Source organism: Cloeon dipterum, chromosome X (genome assembly GCF_949628265.1).
Source record: "Cloeon dipterum chromosome X, ieCloDipt1.1, whole genome shotgun sequence".
NCBI classification, from domain to species: Eukaryota; Metazoa; Arthropoda; class Insecta; order Ephemeroptera; family Baetidae; genus Cloeon; species Cloeon dipterum.
In genome coordinates, this window is record NC_088790.1 from 7,502,030 (window position 1) to 7,528,815 (window position 26,786).

The window sequence follows — 26,786 nt, forward strand, 5'->3', positions numbered from 1 at the left end:
AATATTAAGTTGGCAAAAATGGGATTTAACAAACCTAATCGTATTAGACGGGGAGCACGCGCAGCTTATGTGACTGTTCCTTATTGCCACTTTGTTTAACTAAAGGCCGCTTGGCGACGGATTTATCCCATTCAACCAACAGCACGGCCTGGAATTTTGCATCTAAAGCTTCTTTCGCCCGATCAAAAATGCTTTAAAGAATCAGTTTTCCTTTTCCTTAAGGGTGTGAATAGGAAGCCAGTATTTCTAAAGAACTATACGTGTATATTTATTTAATAATTGATTTTCCTAACTAGACATAATGTGCAAGAATTTTGTGTATTCGTGACCGCACATACATTAAATCCTTTGTCCACCATAGCTAGCGTACGTTCAATATCTTCCATAAATATTGACACGACATGCAGCATAATCACAGGGCAAAGCCATTCCGCGTCCCTAGCGAGCATTAAAGCTGTGCACAGAAAATCTGCCCAAGCCCGACACGCTAATTTATGTGTCCGCAGCTCTGGAGCTCTGTGTATGCAATAGTGAAACACGGCTAATGAATTTTAAGACGCTTTGTTCCCACTTGATTAATGCACTTATCAAGGGTCTAATTAATAGAAGTGCCTATTATGTCGCAGCAGGGGTCGAGTATCATTTCAGCACGATTGTATTGCAAATCCAACAAAAACACCGGCCTCCCTTCTGTACGACGATATGTATGCACGGTCCTGCATGTGCGGTGTGCTAGCAAAAGGTCTTCTAAATTCATTCCCGCGGCCTGTGTGTTTTTACGGTTCAAGATCAGTGCGATGCAAATAAAAACACGCCAGTCTGTGCTGGTTGTCGGGAGAAAAAAGAGCAAGCGGCCTGCAAAAAAGGTCAGTTTATATTTTAGCAGCAAGGCACACCATTAGGCGGGCCCTTTACGCGCATGTTATTGTTGCGCCAGCCCCGGAGAAGGGTTCTGCTCTCTTATTCTCTCTTGCTCCTCTCCGGCACCTACTTTTTCCGCCTAATTCTATGCATGTAAGCGCGCAGACCGAACTACGCCCGCTTCCTCTCTCTCTCTCTCTCTCTCTCTCTCTCTCTCTCTCTCTCTCTCTCTCTCTCTCTCTCTCTCTCTCTCTCTCTCTCTCTCTCTCTCTCTCTCTCGTCGCTCGCACTGGCCTGCGTTAAAATTGGGCCCTTTATTGTGCTAGTGTACATAAACCACCCTCATCGGCAGTGTTATAGATTCTTATTGCTGAAAAGTTTGCAAGGCAGGAAACTCATTCGCCATGACCGCAAAACCGCCGACTCCCTCTTGCAGTTCTCTCTCTTCGCTATTTAGCAGCGTATAGCAGCGAAAACGGGTAATTTCCAACATTTTACTTGGCTTTTCCAGTATAAAATGTCTTGTCTTTTATTTACAAAGGACTTTCCTACGGTTATTTTCCGACCTGGCTTGTATATGAAAAAATGCGTCCCGGGCTCATTATTTCAAAGCTGTGAGTGCAGAGCGTGCTATAAAACCTGTGCTCATTACAAGAGCTGGCTGAGGGGTGTGAAAAATAGTTATAAAAGGCAGCAAAAATATTGTTTTTTTAACTGTCAGCTCTGCTATATAATTGTGTAAAAAAATTATTTCACTTTTAGCCAATTAGACTTTTGGATTTAGCTGATCCATACTTTTTAAGCTCCTTTATTGTAACAATAATTGGTGACACATATCCTTAACAGAAGTGAATGCTTAAAGACGAGATGTTTGCCATAATCTCTAAACAGCTTATTTTAAACCAAAAATTGCTTATTCATTAATATTCAGAGGACTTCAAATAATGTGACCTATTTTTAACAGCAGTTCCACGTACGAATGATTTCGTCCTTAAAAATTAAATATATCTTCCCCTTTAATATAAATTCGTGCCAAAGTTTGAGCTGACAAAAGTGTAAGTTAAAACAAATAATCGTTAAATTTTTTCTTTTCGTAAAAAGCGTCAACAAACAAATATTGACACGTAAAAATATTTCACAAGCAAATTTCTAGAATTTCTGTGGGAATTTTGAAAACTAAAACAGTAGATTTTTGCAAAAACAAAGAGAATAAAAGGTATGAGTAAAAAAATACATTTTCCAGCAGAATGTACTCCGTAGACTAGCAATGTGTGCGCATTTCTAAGCACTGTTTTGCACATCCCCGGCGGCAGAAAAGCCTAGCAAGGTAAGCTGCGGCAAAGCTTTAACGCTCCTAGCAGTCGGACGGGCAGTCAATTGGGAAAAGCATGCTCCAAATCCACACACGCGTGGCAAAAAAGGGGTGAAAAAGAAGAGGAAATGAGAGATTTGGTGACCGGAAAATGGCGCGCGCCGGATATGAACTCGGCCTTTAAAGAGCGCCGCTGGCAGCCGCTGACAGACGACTGCAGCCCCGAGAGCGAGAAAACGAGAGGCTTTGTCGGCACACAGGCAGCTAGCGAGGAGGCGTTATTTCATTTTAATATTTCATACCGATCCAAGGCAGCATCGGTCTCCGACGGCTGCGCGACGGGGCGCGAAATTTAGGGTGCCACAAGAGGAAAAACAATTAGCAACAACAGCGGCATATCGCAGCCGGCCATCTTTCGTTCTCGTGCTGACATTTACGCGTGATTGTTTGTTAGGGGAGGGAAAAGTCTTTGAGACTGTAATTAAGATAAGGCAGAGAAAAACAGATGTAGATACTAATCCTGAGTTGAAATTTTGGATTAGTCAGGGGGCTGCTAAATTACTATGCCCCTCCAGAAAATAGTCAGAGAACAAAGGAAACTAAAACAGAGTTTCTTAATCTCATGTAGCAAGCCGCAATGATCAATACTTTATGCTCACATCTAAAAAGTAATTAACGAACTCAAATATGTACTCTTATTTGTTTCAACGACTAACGTGAATTTCAGAACTTTACGAAGATATTTGTCCTCTAACAAAAATAGCATTTGCAATGGAAAATATAGTAAGTAACTTTTTCTACTTAATTTGGAAGTAGCGAAGCGCGATAAATAAAAGTTTAGTTTGGTAGAGAGTGTAATGCTATGCTACCCACACTGGCAAACTGTTCAGCGGCACAGTTTCCGTCCATTTTTCAGGCATATGTGACAGCAAGCTTTTGAAATGTGATTTTTGTTGACTTTTACGCCAGTCTGGACTCACTTCGGCTATATCCTCCCGGGAAGGGTCTTAGTAACTTTGTAACTAAAAGTGTCGTCCTAAATTACATTCTTTGTTTTTGAATTGTGAATTGTTACACATAAATGAATTTATGACAAATGGTGAGAAGAAACATCTAGTAAAATAGTCTTGTGTTCCTTTTAATTTGTGACTGGAAAATATGTTTCTAGGCACTTAGCTGCTAAAATTACCTACAGCCTTGAAATGATAAATTTAATGAGTGAAAATATTTTGTTCACGTAATATAGTTGTTTAAAATTTACGAATAAAGATTTTAGTGTTTAATTTTGTTAAAGGGAGTTGTGGTGACATTTATTGAATGTTATTACACGTCCTCACTTTGATTTGTGCTTCAGCAGTGAGTGCAGTCAACCGTTTTCAACGACTGGTGAATCAGAATCCTCTGTAGTTAACTCTGTGGTATGGATATCATATTGCAGGTAGAGCTGATGGAGCCTGAGGGGCTGAAACAGCTTTATAGTACGAGGATGTGCGAAATATTTTTTACTCTCCAATATAATTTTTTTATATCTGCCACTCATCTTGTTTCAAAACAAAGTAAAAAGTATTTTTAAAAATATTGGTTTTAATTTCTTTCTTGCTGCTATTTTGATAATAATTTGTTGTCATCTGCTATGCTAGTGTTCTCCACGTTTTGTTATGCAAATATAGTGCTACAGTATCCTATACTGTCTGATCATGTTTAGATTGCGAAGAATTGCAAAATAATCATCACTTTATTCAAAATACCAACATTACAATACGTGAGAAAATATTTAATGTGATATTTTGATTTATTTTAATTTTAAATGAAGAAATGTGCTGAATTCTAAGCATTTTCATTCGTTTCTACTTCCAACGGGCGTGGTACCCTTTAGAGAATAACCCTCTTAGGCTAAACTTTTCGCTAAGAGCTATATGCGTATGCATTCTGCAGGGTAAATTGCATTTGGCAGGCCGAAATCTCCTGTGATAAAATCTTAATTGAAAAGAAAATCCAACTCGCGCTGAGAGAACACCAGTGTCTTCCCCTCGTTGGACAAAAGGAGAAAAAGTCTGTTGGTGACACTAACTCGGAAACAACCCCCGGCGGGCCATCAAAAAACAATGATGAAAACTCCTTTGTTTTTGCAGGCGCTGCATACTCGCGTTAATTATGATTGATTCTCGTGCCGGGGGCGCACACGCAGTATAATCACCAGCCAATTTTGGCACTCGACTGCGCCAGCCAGGGCGTGTTGTTAATTTTTCAATCACCTGCTTGTCATGTGGATTGTTTATCGACGCAACTTGTGTCGCACGTAAATATGACTGCGTGCCAAAACACACCCGCCGCGCACGACGAGAAAACGGAAAAATATGTATATCGCATCAGCGGGAGGGCCGTTCGTTTAGCACATTCCGCAAAATATGCTTTTTGTGCGGGTGCCGCCCGGGCGCTTGCGGCAAACGGGGGGAGCGAAAAATAAATATTGCATGAATCGCTCTTGACCTGAGGTGAGCACGCAGAGAAAAAGCGAATAAAATAGCAGTTTCGGCCGTTTTTACTTTCGCATCAACTGCCACCCGAATTTACGAATCCGGCAACTCCAAGCCCACGCATTTCCCGCAGTTAGGCCAAGCTACTGGGAAACCCGAGTGGAGTATTTCAATATTCTCTGCGTGCAAACCAAATTGAACTACTCGACAATAAACGTGCCTCAATTTAATATGAACAAGATTGACTGCACTGCTGGTGGTACATTTTTTTGAAGGTTTAAGACGCCAATACTTGTCAACTTTTATATTTCATGCGGCCATCTTTCATGTTTCTCTATTTTGCGGGACAAAATCTCGTTGAAAGCCATGATGTCGAGTGGAAATGGAGAAAAAAATAAAAATCTTCCATATTTAATAATAATTATTTTTCCAAGATGAGGAACAATAATAATAATGATACTTTATGCAAGTATGGTAATTCTGAATTAGGTTTGTTGAAACTTAAGCCCATATGTATGACAGATTTTTGCTATCTATTTCATTCCCAAGGTTTGCGTCCTGGAGTACATAATATTTTGTTGCTACTAACCGATTGTAGTGATGACAGTGAGGGAGTAGAGAAACGCGCCTGAGAAGGACCACTGCGACGTTTCTGAGAGGTCTTTCACATCGTCCACGCCATCGTAGCCTTTGTTGATGGCATCTATCACCTCCATCTGGAATTTGAGGACTTCAGAAGCGGCCTGCTCGCGCCACGCTTCCTCCTCCAGCACGTTGAATTTTTGCGTAATCTCCCACAGTCGATCTCTTGTCTTGCTTCTTGCCGAGTGGATGTCCTTAATCGCCTCCTAGAAGACCACTTTTTGTATAGATCTCCTCAAATGTGTACTACTTTTCCAATTTTAAATGATTATTATAATTTCTTTCAGAAGTAATAATTGCTTTATCATTGAAGTTATAAATAAATAAATTAATCCTATGGACGTAAAGTGCATTTGAAGAATAACCTAAAATAGAATCTAGTTAAAACTTTCTCCCAAACATAAGCAATCAGGCATTCAATTTTAATAAAATTAGTTCATTAAAAACACAGATAGCAAATTTTTCAAATCTTTTCCATATTATGATTGAAATGACTTCTTAATGCTAAATATTACCTCTCTGTCATCTGATGCCTCAGTGCCCTCGATAGCCTGGAACATGAACGCCCCGCAGATGGTGTAACCAACGACCAAGCCAATAATTCCAACATTGCTGAACATGAACGCGATGAACTCGCGGATGAAGTCCTTGATCTTATCGCAGGTGGTCTTGCGCTTCCGGTACCGCTGTCTGTGCCTCGAGGACCGTTTTCGCTCCATGCCAGGTGAGGCCTGGACCGTCTCATAATATTGACCGTGGCCCGGGGCACCACTCGAGTGTCCTCAGGCGGCGGGACGGGCCAGGAGTCCGCTCGAGCCACACATCTCCCCATTCTGCTTCATAGATGAGCCAGGACTGCCACCTCCCGCTGGCACCTGTGAATCAAACAAATCGATCCGTTAATTTCTCTGATAAAATTTGTGAGAAAGATTATTCCACTCAAATTGATATGTACGGTTGGTTCATTGTTGAAAATGCGTAAAGGTAAACAGGCTTAATTAGCCTATGCACATCACATGACTTGGTTAAAACAAGGTTCCTTTAATATGAGAAGGAGCAGATTGATTTGGCCATTTATTGAAATGGATTACATACCTTTCGTCAGTTCAATTTTTGCCCGTAATATTCATTAACATAATTCAAAATAAATTTTAAAACTGGATGCTAGGTAGTTTCAACTAATTAAAAGTGTTCTAGTAGAATTTTCCCCGCTGCATGAATAGATGAAACTTTTCAAATGAATTTAATATTTATTTATTTATTTTATTTGCTTCACCTCGCGCGGGATGCGCTACTCCCTGATAACGGAGAGCTCGTGAAAACTCCGTGTCCCAAAATCATCGCAAACTAATTACATGGGCGCACGGGCCTCATTGGAGGAAGCCCAGTCGAAAAAAGAACCAGCTCGTTTTCCTGCCCCGCACCAGGGTCTTTGGATAAAAGACCTGATTCGTCCTGTGAAATTCATTCTAGAATGCCGGAAAGGTGACAAGAGGCGAGTTGGAAAGCTTTTGCAACCCTCCCAAATCTGAATGGAATCGTCATTGCTAGTGCAAGAGAATTCTCATCCGCTCGAATTCGCACAAAGCATGCGCTCAACAATGCGAGCTAATCTTTTTACTAAGATTTTTTGTTGATTAGATCTGGTTTCCTTCGCAGCAACTTAATCCGATATCCAAGTTTTTGCATGGCGTTGAAAATAAGTTATAGAATAGATATTGATATTTCCCATATGTACAAACTGGAGCCAAGCAACAGAGGGAATATGCATTATAACAAAACAGATGAAACTTAGTTTAAATATGATCTGCCTTGTTTATCCAAGTTGAATTGAATGCCACCCAGAGGTAATTGTATGGTGTCCATCTGTCCATTGAACAAACGGACAGAAATGGTTTTGCTATGGCAGCATACGCTGGTAAGGAAAATCTATAACAATATGACGTGACCAGACAGCGGAGCGAGTCGGGTAAATGTGCAATATGCAAAGCGAATAGCTTATTGCGCAGCGATCTGTTCCGGATTATTTTAACGGTTTTCTGCGCGCAGCCAATGTGTACCCACACACAATAAACAGAGCTTGCACCGATTGTAACAGTAATACCCACCACTTGATATGCATATGTATGCGTATTAAATAATGATAATGCCGAGGAAGAGAGCGAGCGCAGCTCGGTCCGCCATAAATCTCGATTAGTGTGCTGGCCGCGCGCGGCTCGCAAACGCTCTACCGCTCAACATTCGAAACGTATTTGAATAATTGATTAATTGCTTTCCGCTTTCGAAATTCGAATAATCCCGGACATATTGCTAAAAATTGCTCGTTAGTAGGAGAGAGAGAGAGATATCCATCGCACCGCAATGATTCGTCGTCTCGTTAATTGCTAATTTGTCCATCTAAATTACTGCGGATTTGCCTTTTTGGAACACTAACATTGAAAAAACAAATTTTTACTGCTATCTGAGAAGATATTTATGCAAATTAAGTCCCGGCTGCAGCGTCTTGTGAATTAAAACACAATTAACATTCTGACAATTAAAAATTCAGCACGGTGATGTTAATTCAGCTCCACTAATTGCTGCATCTCTCAGAAGTGTGTATACGAAAAGCCGGCTCCTGAGCTGCTTGCTTAACTTACTTTTGTTTAATCAAACGCAACGAGCGTCGGGCGCAGAGAGAATTTTCCCACAGGGCGCACAAGTAACTTATTTTTCCAGATAATTAAGTTCCTTCATCGTTAAAACTTTCCAGACCAAAACAAGCTGGCTTCCCGGCAAAACAGCCTCGAACTAGAATTAAACCCGCGATTCAAACGAATGCTTTTCACACGTGTTTACACAAATTAAAAAATTCGTTGTTTTGAGCAGTCGTAAAAATCATTTTCCCAATTTTCTTACGAGGCTGACCCGGCAAGTTACGGCGCCGGCTGAAAGTGAACCGCCGCCGTGGAGATTTTGCGACGGGCGAGTGCGTCTAATCGAATTGCCAACTTGCAAATTATTCTGGGCGCAGTGCTGCTGCCGCCGCTTGCTGCTTGCCGTGCGGGAGGTCAAAAGGAAACTCGACTTTCTCGACGGGCACAGCATGCCTCTGGCATTGCGTTCGCTGCCGGAGTCGTTTTTTGATCTAGTTCCTGCTCATTAAAAGAAGCACGCCGCGTCGAACGAAAAGTTTTGCGCGCGCGAGGGAGAGAGAAAGGAGCAGCGCAGTATCAAAAAAGTAACCATAATCTGAAAATAGCAGCCGCCTAACCTCAAGCTGAAACCCTTAAAAACGCCATAAAAACAACGAGGCAGCGAAGAAGAAATAAAGGAAGGCGCGGGCCATCAAGCAGTCTGAATGCTCATCGTGCGCGATTATAAATAGCGGCCGTGGTTGATTGTGGGTGAAGAGCCTCTGGTGTGGTGGCCACGAGACAGCCAGACGAGACGAGACCCGTGAGCTGCAAAATCACGGCTGGCTTTCTTTTATCGTGAATGAAAGAGACTTCTTGTCTACAGTTTTATGACAGAATGATAATTAATATTCAGAAAAACTGAAAGATCTCGACGCAGACCAAACTGTAATAAGTTTCAAAGTAGTTATGGTAGCTCATAGCTCTGGAGATATAAAAAAGTTAATTAGAATATAATATTTATTAGACGCCAACGGCGTACAACTATTTTCATTTTTTAACAAGAGGGCAGCTTTGGTAATAGACATATTGGTTTTATAGGACAGTCAAGTGAACGACACATATATGCTTGTCAGGACGGAATTACAATAAGCGAATTGATTTTCATTTTTCAGACACATCATGGTAGAAACATTTAATTGGGCCAAAAATTAAAAAATATTCGATTTTAATAAAAATTAATTGCAAAAATGAAAACAAATCATTTATCTTAACATGTAAGGAGGAAGTGCGTTGCATAGTTTTTGTATTTTCGGAATATTAATACACTTGCATGAATTTATTTTAAGTTTAAATTTGCGCTTTTCTGAAATAGAATGTTAATCTTAAAATTTTAAATATTAAAAAATAGCGTTAGAAAGATTTTTTGTTGATATGAACAAAATAAAATTAATTTAATTCTTTTCAAGACAGCAAGATGCCTTCTCATGGCCCGTCCGTGATGCAGTCTCGGCTGGGACCGTCTCCTCTTCTTCAAGAGCCCACACGGAGCATATTTGTTACGCCACATTGCAGCCATCCTAATCTTGGTTTCAATCTCGGCTAATTAGCTGGGAGCCGCCGCCGCTCTTTGGCAAAGCGGGCGGAACAATAGCCAAGATGGCAACTGTAGCAAAATTTACGAGCACACTTTTCGCTGCTGCTGCTTTTTCACTCGCGAGACAACAAATTCTGGAGTATCTCGAGCACCATCGCGCTGCTCCTGTCTACCTTTTACTCTCCCCATACTCGCCATGTAATTAGATTATCCGACTCGAGGCGTTTTGCATGAGTGAGGTGGTGGAAAAAATATGAACAAATTGCATAAGTGAAAACTACTCCTAGTCTCTTAAGCAAAGGTCTACTTTCCTGCACTTGTGCATACTGCTCAAATTATAATTTTGCAAAAAAAAGTGGGAACGGCAAGCAACTCTTGATAAAATTATTGATAAAATCTTATTTTGCATCACTTAATCATTCTTTAGCTTTGAATGCAAAATACACATTTATTATATTTTTTCAGCATATAAATTTATGTTTAAAGTAGTGCGTTCTTTTAAAAATATTACTCCATCTGATGACTGCTGAGCATAGAACGAGAAAAATCAACATTAAAATTTTTAAACTAATCAATTTGGTTATGTAAATTGTCTTAATGATAGTCCGGCATAATTAGCCCATGGAAAAGAAAATATTAACACAACCGAGAAAAAATTTTAACAGCTAAAAAAATTGCTTTATTTTCCTGAATGGATTTTGAATAATTATAAAAAACAATAATACATTTTGACAAAGAATGTCTAATTTCTTTAAAATATGCAAAATATGAAAGAAAAAATTTTAAAGTATGGGAAGCGAAAATTTAGATAGAAAAAATTTGTTAGTACAGTGAATGGAGGCCACCTAGACCTCCGACTGAATGCTGCATACATTTTAGCTTTCGGCCATGGCAAAATTCAAATGGTCCTGCAGACAAAGCCTGGAATATCTTGTCAGATCTGCTGTACATTTTTAATAATTAAATTGAATATTAAAAATGTGAATACTTGACTACATTAAAAAATTTGAATAATTTTGCTCTCTGCTTTCTCTCTTTGGAATCCTTCTTTTCTTTTCCCATTAATTTCTTTGATTTCTCAAACTGTCTGGAAAGAACGTCTTACATAATTTCTTCAAACTCTTTTTTAGGCTTGCGTGTTAATACGTAAAAAATAACAAGCAATTAAATTGAAACAAAAACCTGCGTTTCACTCGACGTGAAACCCTATTTGCAGCATTTAACTTCTTGCCTTAAAGGTCTCTGGTAACAACCCCTTCGCAACAAAACGGCGGAAAAGCGCCTCTACTTAATCACGTTGACATAATTCAGCCGATTTGGCGAGCAGCACACACAGCGAACAGTGTATACACACAGTCGCTCGCGTGACTAATGAACGCGAGTAGAGCGAAAGTCGAGCCGCGCTCCCGGAGTCTGCAGCGCGGCTCAATTACGAGCAAATTGATCGGCAGCGGGTGCCACTTTTTCGGAATTCGACTGCCGCTGGCTATTATATTTGCTTCCGCATGAACTGGTGCCGCTGATGGCTGGCTGGCTGGATGGATATTGATTTGCAGCTGACGGACGGCGAGCTGCGATCGGCATTAGAATTCTGAATGGGGGACGGACGGACGGATGGATACATTGCGGCGACGAGACAAGCTGACATAGTGGTGTCACACTGCATGCGCGCACCAAAGCACGACCGCAACTCGCGCGCGCTCTACTAATAACCGAATTTTTGCAATACTTGTTGCCACCCGTGACCGGAATGGTGCGCACACGAAATCACGGCGCGGTGTATGAAAATTGCAAATACGCGAATTTATGATGAAAACGATCCCGTCCAAAACGTGCTTTTGCGAAACTCGAATCGCCCGTCAATCCTCGTTCGACGGAGGCGCAGAGAGGATTGGAACATGCGGTTCTGGGTCGATTCATTTATCACAAATCTGCATCTGCAAATTGGGGCCACGGCGAGCTCAGCGCTGCTAAACTTGAGCCTGGCATGCACACACTATTATTCCACTTGAGCTCGGCGGATTATCATTGGCATCGGGTCCACTCGCTCTAGTCGTGCGCAAGATACCGAGTTTGTGACAGACTGCATGGTGTCTATCTGTTTGGTTTGTGCCGTCTAGTGTACCTAGTTCAGTACATATGTCCGAGTACAATTCACTCGGCCATGTAGAATTTGCGCTTGCTCGAGTACTGCATTATTTGCTTTCGAGTGTGCGCGCGCGGCATTATCACAACAAACAATGAATGCAATATCGGTTGACCTGCGATTCTCCATCTCCGCGTGCAGTATGGAAATTGGCGTGTGCCATGAATTTCTTATTAGCCACAAACAGATTTGCATACAGAGCTAACAAAAAGTAAATACAGATTCTCTATGGTCTCATTTACTGCTGAAATTTATGCGGTGTTCTTTCTAAAAAAAGGTTTATAATTTAGAATTATATTTTCGAGCAGTCAGGTTTTTTAACGGCTTTCAAAAGACGATTTTTATCCTAATTCAATAAAATTTAGCTCTTAAAATATATTTATGGTAGCGAGTTTTCTTTTGAGAACTTTTAATTAATTTATGAAAATCGCACAAAGCGGAAATAATTAAAAAAAAATGACTGGTTACCTTCATCTTTGAGCATTTTAAATAAACTAAAATTTAAAAAATTATGCAATATAAAAAATTGTACTTTAAGTGATCTACAATTTATCCCCACGTATATTGGATTGATATCAGAGCTTCCTTTTTTTAATGTGAATGATGCTTTAGGAAATTCCCAGCCAGTTGCACTTGTTTAGCCTTGCTAAAAATCTCATTTTAAACTTTTCAGCCTAAATAATCCAAACGTGTATAGCTTGAGCCTTGGATATTAATAAAAATTGGATCTATAAATTTTGCTAGTCCTGGTGACAAACAAAACGTCGAAAGAGATGTTAAAAAATATTGCTCTCGTAGATTAGGAAGAGAAATATAGCTCTGCCATGGAAATTTATCCCTTACATCCTTTACATTTGTTTGACAGAATTAATTTTTGGCAAAAATCTTGGCAGGGGCTGTCCCTCGCGAGAAAGGCTCAATTTCTTATCTGCCTCCAAAATAAATCTCGATTGAATCACGTCAGAGACACTTTAATGACTTTCTGCCCAGCGGCAAAATATTTTTCCAGCTGCCTGCTCTAATCTCAAAAATCGGCCAGCGAGAAAAGTAATGATCTGTCATGCGAGGCGAAAAAATACTTTCTCCCCCCGCGTCGTTGTCTGTCGCAGTGCGATACATTCATTTAATGGTTTCTCGTGTATTTTGATAGCACGCCACACAGACACACACGGGCTGCCTACACAGACCAATAAAACGGCAGCCAAGCTTATGAAATATTTATCATTCGTTGCGACCTGAAGTGTCTCTCTGCGTTGTGCTGCGTCTCCCTCTCGTCGTCAGACACAAAATACGCCCCAAAGCCGTAAATAGGCAGCAGGGAGGCCGCTTTTTCAAGCCTCATTGAATTATCTTGCTACACTCGCTTCCTCAAGGTGTGGAGAGATGAGATGAAAAAATTAAAACACGCTAGTGCCACCGCAGCGAGTATCGCCGCTAGCCGCTCCAAGTTTGGCAGCTTTTCAAAAAAATTAGCTGTCCTCCTCATACCTCATTTTTTATAGGAAAGTGGAGGTATACATCACGCGTCTAGCCAATTCTAAATTAGTTCTATTCAAAACTCTGCTGGTGCGCACCGGTTTGCTCGGGCTTGTTATTCAGCGTTTTTGCAAAAGCGTTTTGGCGAGTGCGCAAAAATGGATTTAAGAAGAAGATTTATGATGTGTTTTTGTTGAGCAGATTTTTTTGTCGGATAAATTACGCAAAATTCGCGATATATTTTGAATTAATCGCCTTTATAACGCGTCATAAATCTTCGGCGGCTCAAAACTTCTCTCGGCGCGGTAAAAAATCTAAAAATATGCTTACGCATGTATGTGCTACGTGATCCTTCTATCAACTAGCTTGAGCAACGTGCCCGACTTTTTTTTAACAAACTTTCATGTTTCCTCATCAGCAGGTAAACGGGAAATTAATCCTGTTTGAAAGGGTTGGGAGGGATAGTTAATTACTTTAAAGTGCATCCCGGCAAGTTTGATTTCACGTCAGGCAGCAACTTTGATGAATTAAACCGGAAAAGAGCAAGAAGTTCTGAGGCAGATGGAGGCGGTACAATAAGAGAGAGAGAGAGAGAGAGAGAGAGAGAGAGAGAGAGAGAGAGAGAGAGCCAGTGAAAGAGACTCGTCTTAATTGGAAAAGTTTTCAAAAAATCAGCAGCGAGGAATCAGTGATAATTAGGAAGAAAATTAAATGATAAGGGTGACTGCTATCGACGTCCGCTGAAAGTTTGCCGTTCGCGATATTTCCGTCTCTGGTTTCTTTCCAATCAACTCGCTTTTTCCGCTCTCCACATGTGAGAAGTTTCAAAACTGCAATTTTCTCGTGCGAGAACGCCTAGTTGCGCCAGATGAATATTTATAAGCCAAGTTGCGTTTAATTCACTCGCTGTAATAAGAGTGGGCGAACAAAGCTGCCGCCGCCGCCGCTGATGTGTCAAGTTGGCAGCGCATGAGTTGCGAATCGCCAACGCTCTGCGTTTATTATTCATACGTTGGGAGACGCCGGATGATCAAAAAATAGCTACAAAAACGCTTTCTATTGATTGTTGGGGTAATGCTTAGGCGCAACGCATTACTTTCCTCCTTTTTTGCCGAGCAACAGGCAATTGAATCCCGATGCAACGGCGGCGGCGAAAAGAGCGAGAGAAACCATCGAGCCACAGCCCTCTCTCCGGGGACTGGTGGCGGCGGATCAGATCAATGAATCACTCTCTCGACTCAGCATGCCATCCGCGGCTCATTATTTTAAATTATTTTTCCATAAACCACCGGCAGCACCGGCCCCTGCAGAAATTTATAGCAGCGCAGGTTAAATTGCCCGACGTAGCTGCGATTTGGGGGCAGCAACGCGCGTGCACGAGCCGAGAGCCGGAAATGCTGAGCCATTATGCCGAAGCGAAACGATTTCGTTCGCGGTGATTCAATTATTATTCCTTAGCAACGGATCTCCTGCCTGCCGTCAAGAGAGGAAAAGAAAGAAAGGAAAGCACACCAACAGCCTTTTCATTGCCGAGCCCAAGAGCCGGCTGTTTTGAATATTTGACGTCTGTTTGTTGGGCCGTGCGCTGTAGAATTTCCTGAACATGCAGATGAGCGCAGCTATAATAGCTGGAATATGTTATTAGCCGAATGAAAGAGCTCGCTCGCTTCTTAAACAGCAAGAGATGATGCTCGATATGAGCAAATATTTTTTCATCTTTAAAATTGCTTTTTTACCTTTTACTTTGCAGACGTTCCTTATGTTCGATATTCAAGATAACACAAAGAAAATATTATTTTATTTAACTGTTCATTAAAGGATTGCATTGAATATCTCAAAGTCCCATTTTAGCTCATGAATCAGGAATGAAAACAGCAACCAAAGATGTTTAACAGGAGAGTTATGTATTGGATTTAGACATTTATTTTCTCAAAGATATCAAAGGTTTCGGCCTTTAATTGTACGACTTGTCTGACCATTAAATTATTCACAATTAAATTCTATCAATGGAAAATAAATTACTATTTGCTTTGAAAAATATTTAACCAAAATATAAAATTGTGTTACTTGAAATTTTTAATGCGCGCTGCGGCACAGTTTCCTTTCTCCTCACAAAGGCGAATGTGAGAGCGAGTTTTTAACGTGGCGTCTTTTCCAGAGTTCAGAACCCACTACGGCCATGTATTTCGAGGCATGGTCCATTTATTTACTAGGAGGATAGAGAAAGCGTCAATCTCGTTATCCTGGATTGTTGCTACACATTGTTTCGTACAAATAGCATTACAAACAAAGTAAAACTGTGTACCACACAGCCCAATGGTGGGTAAAAGGATTTGAGTGGATTAACCTTTTTGTCTCTAGCCTCGACTGAAAGGATTTCTGCCACACGTACATGTAAATATTTAAAGATGTATCTGATATTTTACTAGTTTCCGAGATATTAAAATGAAAGACAGACACAAGAAAATCTCTGACATTATATTGTTACGTAACTCAACAAGACTTAATTTTATATAATGTAAAACATCGTGTTTTAATAGCTTTGTGAACACTATTTACTGCTTTTACCATATATGTATTTTGATATATAGAAAATATACAATATTTATTATTAATTAAAAATATTATTGAACGGTGAATCTTATCACAGAATTTTCTTTTTTTACTATGAGTTGATCAAAAAATTTTCAATCAAGAGTGACTGCAACGGTTCAATTTTATCCCTCGTTCTTTCATCATGCCCTTGGTGTCCATACTTTTAATTAGAAGCCTCCCATTACTCATCACCTCAGCTCAAGTGCAACAGCACCACGGACAGACAGATCATCCGTCAAGGCGGGCTCATTCTCCGCCAGCAGCAGACAATAGAAATATAAGGAAGCGGGCGGGCGAGCGGCGAGCATCTCAAAGGCAACTAGAGCGCGCTCGCATTTCCACCCAGCATCAATACGTCAATAAATACCGCCTCGAGCCGAGAGTGGGATCGGGCGGGCAGCGAGCGCAGCCAGCGCGCGACTGTTTTATATTTGCAGCACACTATCCGCGCCGGCCGCTTTTTTATTTCGCATTGTGCGCTCATTTGTGCGGCTTTCTGCGCTTCAAATAAAACGATGGCAATTATTTGGCACCAACTCGGACTGCTTTTCCAACAGCGTCATAAATCAGACGCGCGCTTTTGACTGGTGAATGCACCAGCAGCAGCCAGCTGCATTTATTTCGCGCTTTATTGGCAGCAATTCTTGCCCGTCGAGGTCGGCCGAGAATGAAACCACTGCTGCTGCCGACATAAATTCCCACGTGCTGATTTTTTCTGATCATCGGGTAATACCCTTTTAGAGGAAGAAGATACCTCCGCAAACGATAAACGCCGGATTGCGTGGCACAAATAACTGACACAAAAAATATGACTTTGAGCAAAAGCGGGATTATTAATATGGTTGATATCCATAGAAACGTTCAATAAGGAAAATCGCGTTCTGGGAATCATCCAAATTAATTTTAAGTATCCTTGTTTCCCTGGATGGTATTATAAATGAGGAGCTACGCCAACAGTAATTTGATACATCACTGCACAAAGTATTAATTCGACACTATTTCCTTCTATATTTGTGTCAATAAATCATACCCTGGGGATCCTCGTTTTTCCTCATTGCCTTCCTCATCAGTCATTAAATTGTTTTAGTACAGTTTCCCAACAAGCTGAAGAGGAGTGCTTACAAATTTCGCATGATCTAATTGCATGAAGAATTGGGATGCTTTAGGTCACAAAGTTGTGAAAGATTTTTTGCAGCTTGGCTGGCTAATATTAACAAAATGAGTAGTTGGACGGCAGCAAAGGCCTGGCCAGCGTGATCGATGCCTTGTAGCGTCGATGCAGTATATTAAATTCCTGGCAGTTTCCGCTGCGATAAAACACACTTTTAAATCTGCCAAATGGAAATTCATGGGCTCTTTCCCGCGAAGCCTTTTTCCAATAAATGCCGCCGCCGCCGTTGCTGTCTATTCTCCAGGGGAAATTTGTTGTCTGCTGCTGTTTCGCATCGCGACGAGAACAATGTTGTCATATTCGCTCTCTCTTGCACACGCACGCTTGCATGCCGCTGGTTCCGCTCACAGATGGTTACGGAGGAAATTTATGGCGTGAAGCGGTGCTCGCTGAAAATTTTCCATCGCTCGTCAGTGTTTATTTTTCAAATTCGATATCAATGCAGAGGATTTATGAACGCAAATAGGCCACTTTTTTGGGTGAAATATAACTACTGCAGTGTTTCCTGATGAGCGTTAGTCACTTGGGTTAAGTGCGTTGAAGGGTGGATGCGTATCTCACGCCAAATATTTTGATTGGACGGCAGGCCTGTGACATTTTCCTCAATTTGCACAAAGTTTAGTTGAGCAGGAGAGCATTAAGTAGGCGCGGGCCCCATTTCCGCAATTGCCTGTCGACGCAGTGACAGAAACATTGCCAGCGAGATAAAAGTCTGCGAGCAGGAGAAAGGTCGCGTCGAGCCGAGCCGAGCCGAGGGAGAAAGGACTTTATGCACACTCACTATCTCCAGCCGACGCAGCTAGCTGCTGAAAACGTTTGTAAGAACAATGTGGAGGAATTCTCATTTCACACATGACATTGTGACACGCGGCCATTACTCACTGAAAGTCATCACGCGACAGCGTACGAGACGAGAGAAGGCCCGCCGTGGATCGGAATGCAGCTCGCACACAATATTTTATCGCAAATACTGCCGGAAGCATTCCTTGGTGTCTCATTTCTGCCATCGCCAATGTTTTGTTTTGACGCAGAAGATTCGCGTTTGCGGAGCTCAGTCGGCGTGAACGCAATCCTCCGACAACATTTACTCAAGGTTGAGACGGAGAGAGAGCAGGAAGATCTGTTGAATTTGTCTTTAACCGAGACAGAGCTCCAGGAATTCATTAAATGTGGGATAATTTATTTTGCGTACTCGAACTCTCTCGAATAGAAATAATTGAATCGATTATGATGCTGACTGTGCTGTCTTTCATTTACTTGGATTTGCATGCTCGAACAAATCCTTCCCCTGCTACTAATCACATCACGGTTGCATCAAGAAAATCTCGGCAAGGAAAATATTAATCCGATATTGTCAGCAGCACTCAGGCCGAGGAAAGGGCACGTCTCCTGGAATGAGATTTTCCGAGGAAGCGTCTAGAAAAAAGGTCCAGGCGACAAATTTGATTAGTGCAGGTGCCGATAGCGACAGAGAGCGGAGTGGTGCGGCGCGGCGCGGCGCGGGCGGCCGGAACTCATCAGCAAATTTCGCGCTGCGCTGTAATGGAGGGCCCAGTCAACAAAAGAGCATGCTGCTGGTATTTTTTCTTAATTGATTTTGTCACCCGAAGAGCAGGGATAATAAAACTTGAGCAGGCCGCCCCGATGCCTCGCGCGCACAAACAGACAGGAAAGGCTGGCGCTTACACACGCCATCATCATCTGCGAGAGTGGCACGAGAAGAGAATGAGGCCCACTCACTTAAAAATGTTAAAAATAGCAGTCAGCGCGGAGAAGAGCGAACGGTACCTGCTACTATTCTTCGCCGCGAGTGACGTCACCTTGACGCCGCCGCGAGTAACAAACTGACTCTCTCTTTGCGTGTGTATTTGTTGCCCTCTCGGCAGCTTCCCGCTGTGTTATTGTCACAGCTGCACACCACTTATTACGCCGATTTGCAATCATGTGAACTCGGCCATTGTGCATGCACACGTGCGGCGTTTGCGATTCAGCCAATAAAAAAATCACCCGTCTGTGTGCGATGCCTGCAAACAATGTTACGCGCTTCTCATCGACAATGCGCGTTCATCAGCAGTTTGTTTCACCGGCATAATTGCTTGTTGAGTTGCACTTCAATGCTCTTGCGATGCAGTATTGCATGCAAATAAAACCGAAGCGCAAACAGTAACAATTACAGCTGGGTTGATCTCAGTAAAAATACTCATTTGTTTCCAATCAACACCTCGAGTTCATCCGAGGAATTAATTACATAAGTAAATGAACCAAGCAGATACACATTGTTCAATGGTTCAAATAACCTTTTCAAAGATTTTCACGCATCAAAACGTAAATGAGAGCTACGTGACTGATGTGCCATCGTTAATAGTGGCTCAAGAATCATTGATATCACTTTAATTCGTTTTAAATATTTTGATAGCTGACTAGCTGAGTCTTGAAAGTTTAGTTGCTAACTAATATAGCTTATTTAAAACAATTTACCTTTTTTAATTTAATTTTTTTTAATCTAACTGGTTCTAAATTTGTAATTATGGTTTGGTTTGGGCACGTAAACCTACACAGACAAGATTAATAACAGCTGATTTTGTCATTTTTGCAAATGATTAAATGACACAGGTAATAAGTCAACAGTTGTACCAATATAATTTTATTGCAAATAAATTAATAATTCCTGTTGAATTCTTAGATCTGAATAATTTTTTTAAATTTCTCTAAACTCTGTTGACGGCACCAGACAACATATTGTTATATATGCAAAAGTAGCAAAGGTAGTCACCGACAGGTGGCGCGCACTTTGTGGAGGTGTGAGAAGAATAAATAGAGAAGTCCGTACAGTACAGAGAGTGAGAGAAAGAACACATGATTTTCATTGATCTCCCAAGTGCAACCAAGTAATAGCTATGTATGCGGCTAGTTAGTGCAACTTATACAGATACTTAGGTAATTCAGTACTTTACCAATAATGATTTCAAAGGTGGCATCTCTAAATTGACCAAAACTGACTCAATTATCGACTATATTGGGCCAAAATATACTAGCCAAAACACCAAAATGTGGGAAAAATCGATAATTTGTAGAGAAATCTTGGTTTTCCTTTCATGCTTCCATGCTGCCATGTGAACTAAAAGAACTCAGAGACGGAAATCGAGCGAAAAAGGATGTAAAGAAATGGTTTCTCTCATATTGGATTAATCATGTGTCGTGTAACAATGTACTCTTTTTGTGTAGACACAAAAGACTTTTTCGTTTGTACCATTTTTTGTTAGGTAATAGCAGCGATTCGCAGCTGACGGAGCACCATTGCTGATGATTCGTTTGGATTGGCTTGACTTGAAATGTTCGGAAATAAATACTTTTATTTCTCTCAATTTAAATCATTATATGAACTAAATATTTTTGGACTCTGATTGAAAAGTTTTCCTTGAAAGTTGAAGGATACTTGCAAATTTTTATGGTGTCTAATTAATGAACGTTACCAACTACTCATGTTTTGATTTCTAACCATATTTTCATTGGTCAAAATCGTCCAAATGTATAACAAATTTGGAGTCAAAAATTTCAATTATTCATTCATCCGTGAGGAGAACAATTTAAGCTGGAAAACGGCTAAAACCAACTATTTTAATATTGACTTAAATTGTGATACGAATGAGTTCTAATCATAGCATAGTGGCAGGCGGTAGTGAAATAGATAAGTTAAATACGAGTAATTGTAGAAACCCGATATTATTTTCTAAAGAAGAGTAACCCAATTTACAAAAATGTATATCTTGTGGGAAACTTGGAATACTATCACTAGTAGGAAGTTATTACAGGGGCAATATACTAAATAATGGGGGAACATGGAAGAAAAATCAATAAAAGATTTATTGGACTGTTTATTAGGTGTGTTTGTTATGCTCATCTTCTTCCGAGATAAACAAGTTTTTGCTTTGCAGGCTTTTCAGTGAGATGTAGAACACAAAGTTGCAAAAAGTGGCAAACAAAACGCTCTTCGCACCAGCCGAGAAGAGGGAAAAGCGCCTCCAACTGCCTTTTTGTTCTTTCTTTATCTTTTAATTCGGCTGGAAGCACTCGCCGCGCTTCCTGGAGTGGGAATTGCACTCTTTGCGAAGTTATGCTACCAGATTATCTCGAATGTGCGACGCGTTGCATACCTTCTCATTTCTCAGGGGCACGGGTGACGCCATTATCGTGAAATATGCTTCCGCTTTTTCAGCGTGGTGCGCACACGGGAACTTTGCATTTGATAATTTCTTCCGCAAGGGTGAGTAAAATACGGCGACCTACATTCGACGCATGTCTGTCTTGGGGCGTTTTATCGAGAAAAGTTGCCGCCAATTAATATGCGATCTGGCTGATTAATTGCGCAGTAAAATTAAATTCACCATGAAGCTCGCAGCTCCTACAAGTCGAATTATAAATTCAGAAATTAATCCCTTCGCTCACAGAGCGAAGGACGGTTTTAACTCTGCGTCCTCGTCGAGGGCTGCCTGCTGCCTTGCGTCATTTCTCTTCATTCCAACCCCTTTGCGGCACACTGTGCGTGTGCATCTTGTCATTTCGTGTCAACAATCGCTCAAGGGGAAAATGTGACTCAAAGCGGTGGTGTGGCGCAAGTAAATAAGACCTGCTGCTGATGCTTCTCCGCCATTCTGAGAGGGCGGAGTTTGTCATCAAAGAATACACACTCCAGTTATTTCTATTTTCCACGTAAAACCACATCGAACTACCGACATGAATGGTAAGCAAACAAGCTGTTGCATGCAGTTTTTGTTGAAGATTTCCTAACGTGAACTTTCCGGTAAACGTTAGTAATCGGATATCTCAATATGGAGAAATTTACGTCACTTGCAGTGAAACGAGAGAACCGTTAAGGTTGCTTGCCACAAAAGCGCGAGATCTCGGAAATGGTTGTTTTGTTCCTCACTTTCCTTGCAAAGATTGTTCATGAGATCCTGACAAACTTTCACGTCGTAGCTGTTCCTTAATTAGATTTGAATTCAGGCATCACGAAGAAAACAGTCTCAGCTTTTTCCCTCTCAATACAAATATACAAGAAAATGCTTTCATCTGATAGCTGTTCGAGAGGAAGCCACGAATCTCGCATTCAATTTGCTATTTCAGGCATCTGCTGCTTCAAGAGGCAGAGACGACGGTGCTCGCGTGAAATTTCTGCGCGCCGCAGTCTCGAAATCGCGGATTCATCTCCGATAATCCAATACAAATAAACACACTGGCATTGCTTGTCGGCTGAATAATCTTGTCAACAAAGGCGGATCGGGTTGTTCGTGCGTGTCTGTGCGACGTCACGCGGGTGCGGCGGCGGCGGCGTACCTTTCGAATTATGAAGACGAGCACAAAGAGATAAACAAACCCAAAGGGGGTTTCGATTTCACGGCACAATGCCAAAGCGGTGAAATTTATCTCGGAGTCAGGTGTGCGCCTCAGTGTCAGCGGCGGCGGGCGAATTTGCCGAGCCCATTTGCTGTTCAGCTGTAGTATTGCCCACGCCGAAATTAATTAGCTAGTCCACGACTGCTTGCTTACGCCGAGGGCAAAAAACTCGCGTCACGTGCTGCTGCCAGATATGAAAAATGTTCCTTTTAATTCGGAGGTGCAAAGAATACAGATTAGCAGCCTAAATTATTTTCAAGTGAGACAAAAGGGATTTGCACAGACTGCGCCGACGACGAGAGTGCCGATAAATTCTGCAAAGCTTGAGTTTGCGAAAGCCTTTTCTGATAGTGCCACCATTGCCGGCTTAAATCTTATTCCGCTTGCCTTCCCGGCCGAAATTATATTTCTTCCCCGCGCATTCACCGGTGGCCGAGTTGAAATTTAGCGGCGATAGATCGTAGATAAGTTTGACGTGTTTCCAGTCTAAAGAGAAAGTCTAGTGTTTCATAATATCCACAATAGCGCCAACTAATCTGCTAATTAATTAAGCTCCATCAAGGTAACGCGAACGCCGTGTTTTTGCTACGTTCACAAGGAAAACAGACTTATGCACTGACGCAACTATGAATAATTCTGTGAATCGCTCCTCTTTGAAAGAGGGGTTTATGCAAAAGAAGAGCCTTTTAACACTTCATTTTCCAGCCGTGCGAACATTCTCACTCTCGCTTTACTGCCGAGCACTGTAATTACAAAGATGTACAAAGCGCGGGAGTGGGTGTGCGAATTGCAAATTAAGTTAGCCCCGACTTTAGGATTTGCCGTACTGTCTCATTTTTCTGAATGCCCGTTGTGTGGATTTGCGAGTCCAGCCTATGAATGGGTAATGTGCTAGAGTGGTCCTTTCTGCTTGTGCCGGGTCCCTGGGGAGCAGTCCCACAGAGTCGACTGGACTTGTTTGCCACACAAACGAGCTGCTCTGCCACTTCAGTGCAATAATTTATTTCTGCTGGATATAATGCGTGCGCCGCTCGTCCCATCTGCTATTGTTTTCCGCTCTCGCAACACTCGCACGCGCTGTCTCTGCGCGCACTTGCAATGTGACGCAGCGAAACTTGCCAGACCTCATTTGTAATTCAATTTGTATAAGCGCGGAGAGATGCTCAGATTGCTGCCCAAATCAAATTATCTCGAAGGACAAATCTCATTTTCAAAGATTGTGGTTAACCGGTCCAATCATTTGTAGCTTGCCCTATTTGCACAATACATGTTAGTTTAATTCAATGATGCAAAAGCAAATCATCTATTCACAGAATGTATGTTGACGAACTTAAGATAAACTTACGAAATAGAGTGGCATTTCGTTATCTTTCGTGAATTGATGGATAAATAATAATAACAATTTCATCACAAAGAATAGCTCTGACATTCAGATTTTTTAAAGAGACCTAATAGAAATAGTATTCCTTTGTGTGAGAGGAGTTCCGTTTATAAAAATATAGAACAAGTTAGCTTTTGGCCAGTACTTTTTCAAACTCAGATTTGGAAGCAAAATTATGTTGCTCTTTCTGAAACTTTGAAAAAGGTTTGAAATTTCCAAAAGTGGAGCTGTCTGCTCTTTAAATTCCAATAATTTATGCCTCTCTGATTCAGGTTACCATTTAAGTCCTGAAAGTTTTTAATTCCTATATAAAATCTTCAAACTTATATTTTTCGTCGAGGGCGAGTTCTATTCCTTGGCTAAAAATTATTGTTTGGATCTCCTTAGACTTTCATGAGAAGCATTTTGATAAAAAAAAATTAATTTGTAAAAAATTCCAAATTGAAAGTTGTCAATAGCAAGCAAGATCAAATTAAAAAAGTTTTTACACAATATTTTTTGTTTGTAATCATAGCTGAATGAAAAACTAGATGAATAACAATTTAACTAAAACTAATTAAAAATCATGCACATTTTCGCATATTTTTTATTCATTACTGTAATGCCAATAGCACATATAGCTTGCCTCCATGTTAAGAAATTTTGTAAGTGTACCGCACTTTGAATTCTATATTTTTCTTTCCTGGCGAATGGTTTATTTGTGATTTACGGATTGTGTCATATATCAACAAATTTTTGTTGATTGAAGCCTCGGGGATACGTGATTGAATTTTAATTAAACACAAAGAGTACCTCACTCAGAAGGACAGATGCCAATATTTATTATTTATGCATAATTAAAATATGCAAAATTCAGCAACGACATTTTGTTCCGTATTAAACATTTTATTGTTAAATTTCAGGTTTGATTACGAAATTGGAACTTGTCACTAATTAGATTGACTGAAGATGTATTATGTCACTCATCAGGCAACTTCCAGGAGCTGTTGAGTTTCGATTTTGATTGCTAAAACGACTAAGTTAAACCGTACAGGTTTATCGAGAGGCATAGTTCAGATTATAAAGTCGCATTAGAGGTGCTCGACACGAGAAGCCGTTATGAGCGTTCCAGACAAAATTTACTCGCTATCTGCTCGCGCAGGAGATGTAATAATTTGTAAGAAGCAGCAGAGGAAAATTGCATCTGCGATAATCCGGCCTCAATTCATGCCAGCGCAACAATTTTCATCAGAAAAGCTAGGTCATGCTGCTTTTGATTGCAGGCATAACTATTTCAAGAAGGCGGAGGCGCCGCTATTGAGCAGAAGGAAATGCAATCTCTCTCTCTCGTCCGCAGATAATTATTTCGCGCAGGTATGGAATTACGAAAGGCAAAGCTGCGAAGTTTGCATCTGACGAGGGTAGACAGATATTTGCCAAGCTCATCTCTCCACACTGCGCTCTCTCGCTTTAATTGAAGTGCGAACTGCATCGCTTTTTAACGTCATGTTCTCTAACGGCGAATGTCAATTAGGGTGCACGATGAATTATTAATCGCGAGCTAACAACTTGGCGCCCAGGGTTTTGAGAGGGTTGACGGCAAACCAAGTGCATGTATATACACATAGCCAACTAAAAGTTGCATGAGCTTTGAACTGACTCGAGCGTATTTGTTAAAGGAGAAATTCGGCAGCTCAGACTCGGTTTTCGTAATGGAGTTATGCTATACAAGTTTGTTATGAAAATAAAGTGCACCAATACACGCTTCTGCAGAAGTGAGAAAATTAGTTGAAACACGAGGAGAAAACAAAGCAATAATGTTAATGGATTTTTTCATATAAATAAACTAAATTTCTAACTAATTTAATAAATAAAATAAGAGCAAAAACTGATATGACGAACTCTGCTCAAAAACATTTTTCCCAACACCTTTTCAGGAGCTCATTTGTAATTGAGCCCGCCCAGAACCATTCCATCAAACGATTTGCACGTCAAAGTCCGCTTTCCACACAATTGTTGTGAATTTGAGTTGAATTTTCGCGCGTCGCACACAAAGGTAATTGATTCTAGCTAACCTGTTGCCCCGGGGGCGAGCTGCAGGCGGCTGGGCTGCTCACTCGGTGCTCACCTCTGCTTGTCCACCGCACCCGACGGGCAAACCCACAGGTGAGACGGCCGGCCGAGGAAATCGAGGGCACACGCGTTTCGGAAAGCAAACGCACTGCTCGAGGCTCGCACGCAAACTAGATCGCACGAGGAGGCCTCTTTCAGGCTCGGTCAAAAATAACTCCAGACTTCCTCGCGGGACGCGGTCGGACCAAGGGGGCTAGACCAAGACACTCGCCGGATTTATCTCGCGGAGCCGAGCCTTTCTTTCTCTCGCTCGCTCGCTCTCTCGCTTGCTTGCTCTCGCGAGCTATAGCGCGCGCACACACACACACACACGAGAATGATGGATTGGCATGAAAAAAGCTACGTGTCGCTCGCCTAAAGCACACTGCTGACTCACCTGTGTGACCGATAAATGGTCGAAAAAGCTTCTGGTGTTTGAGCCACCACACACCTGCTGTCAGTCAACCCGGTCCGCCGTTTCGAGATTAATTCGTGCTCCCCGTCGACGACCTTCGCTCATTTTTCACTCCGATGTGGGCTACACATGCGACTTGGTGAAACGAAAGTAATTTGAATTGGATAGCCGCGACTAGGAAAAATGAGCGGTCAATGCCGTTCTCCGTGACACACTGCTTGTAATAATTAGTCTTGGTGGACACACATTTACATAATGAATACGACCCTACACCTGAACATGATACTGTGATCTAACATAATTTTGTGTGTGTATTTTGTAACTGTTCAACGTTAAAAAGTTGTATATCTTTATTGCCCAAACTTTAATAATATTACAAAACCTAATGGTATGCGTGTTTAGCTCCCTATCTATTCAGCTATCATACCCTAATTCAGGCACTGATTTGTTTGAAGCAAAAATTCATACGGGAGAATTTATGTAATCTGAAAATGGCTTTGCTCCACGTGTTTTTATTCAGGTCGCAGCATATATTCTTCTTTTGCCTCAAAGTAATTTGCTTTAAATATGGATGAAAATTGAAGCATATCTCTTGAAAACATTCATAATAATA

General features: G+C 41.3%; 1 protein-coding gene across 1 annotated transcript in view; it reads right to left on the bottom strand.

Moving 5' to 3' along the window:
- sand (sandman) overlaps positions 1-25,951 on the bottom strand; it is a 37,665-nt gene extending 11,714 nt beyond the window's left edge. The window contains exons 1-3 of the mRNA XM_065494384.1: positions 25,722-25,951; positions 5,808-6,167; positions 5,240-5,498 (exon numbers count right to left, since the gene is read on the bottom strand). Of these exons, the coding sequence (XP_065350456.1) occupies positions 5,240-5,498; positions 5,808-6,011 (463 nt within the window). The 5' untranslated portion in view covers positions 6,012-6,167; positions 25,722-25,951. The remainder of the gene's footprint in view (positions 1-5,239; positions 5,499-5,807; positions 6,168-25,721) is intronic.
- Positions 25,952-26,786: the final 835 nt, after the last annotated feature.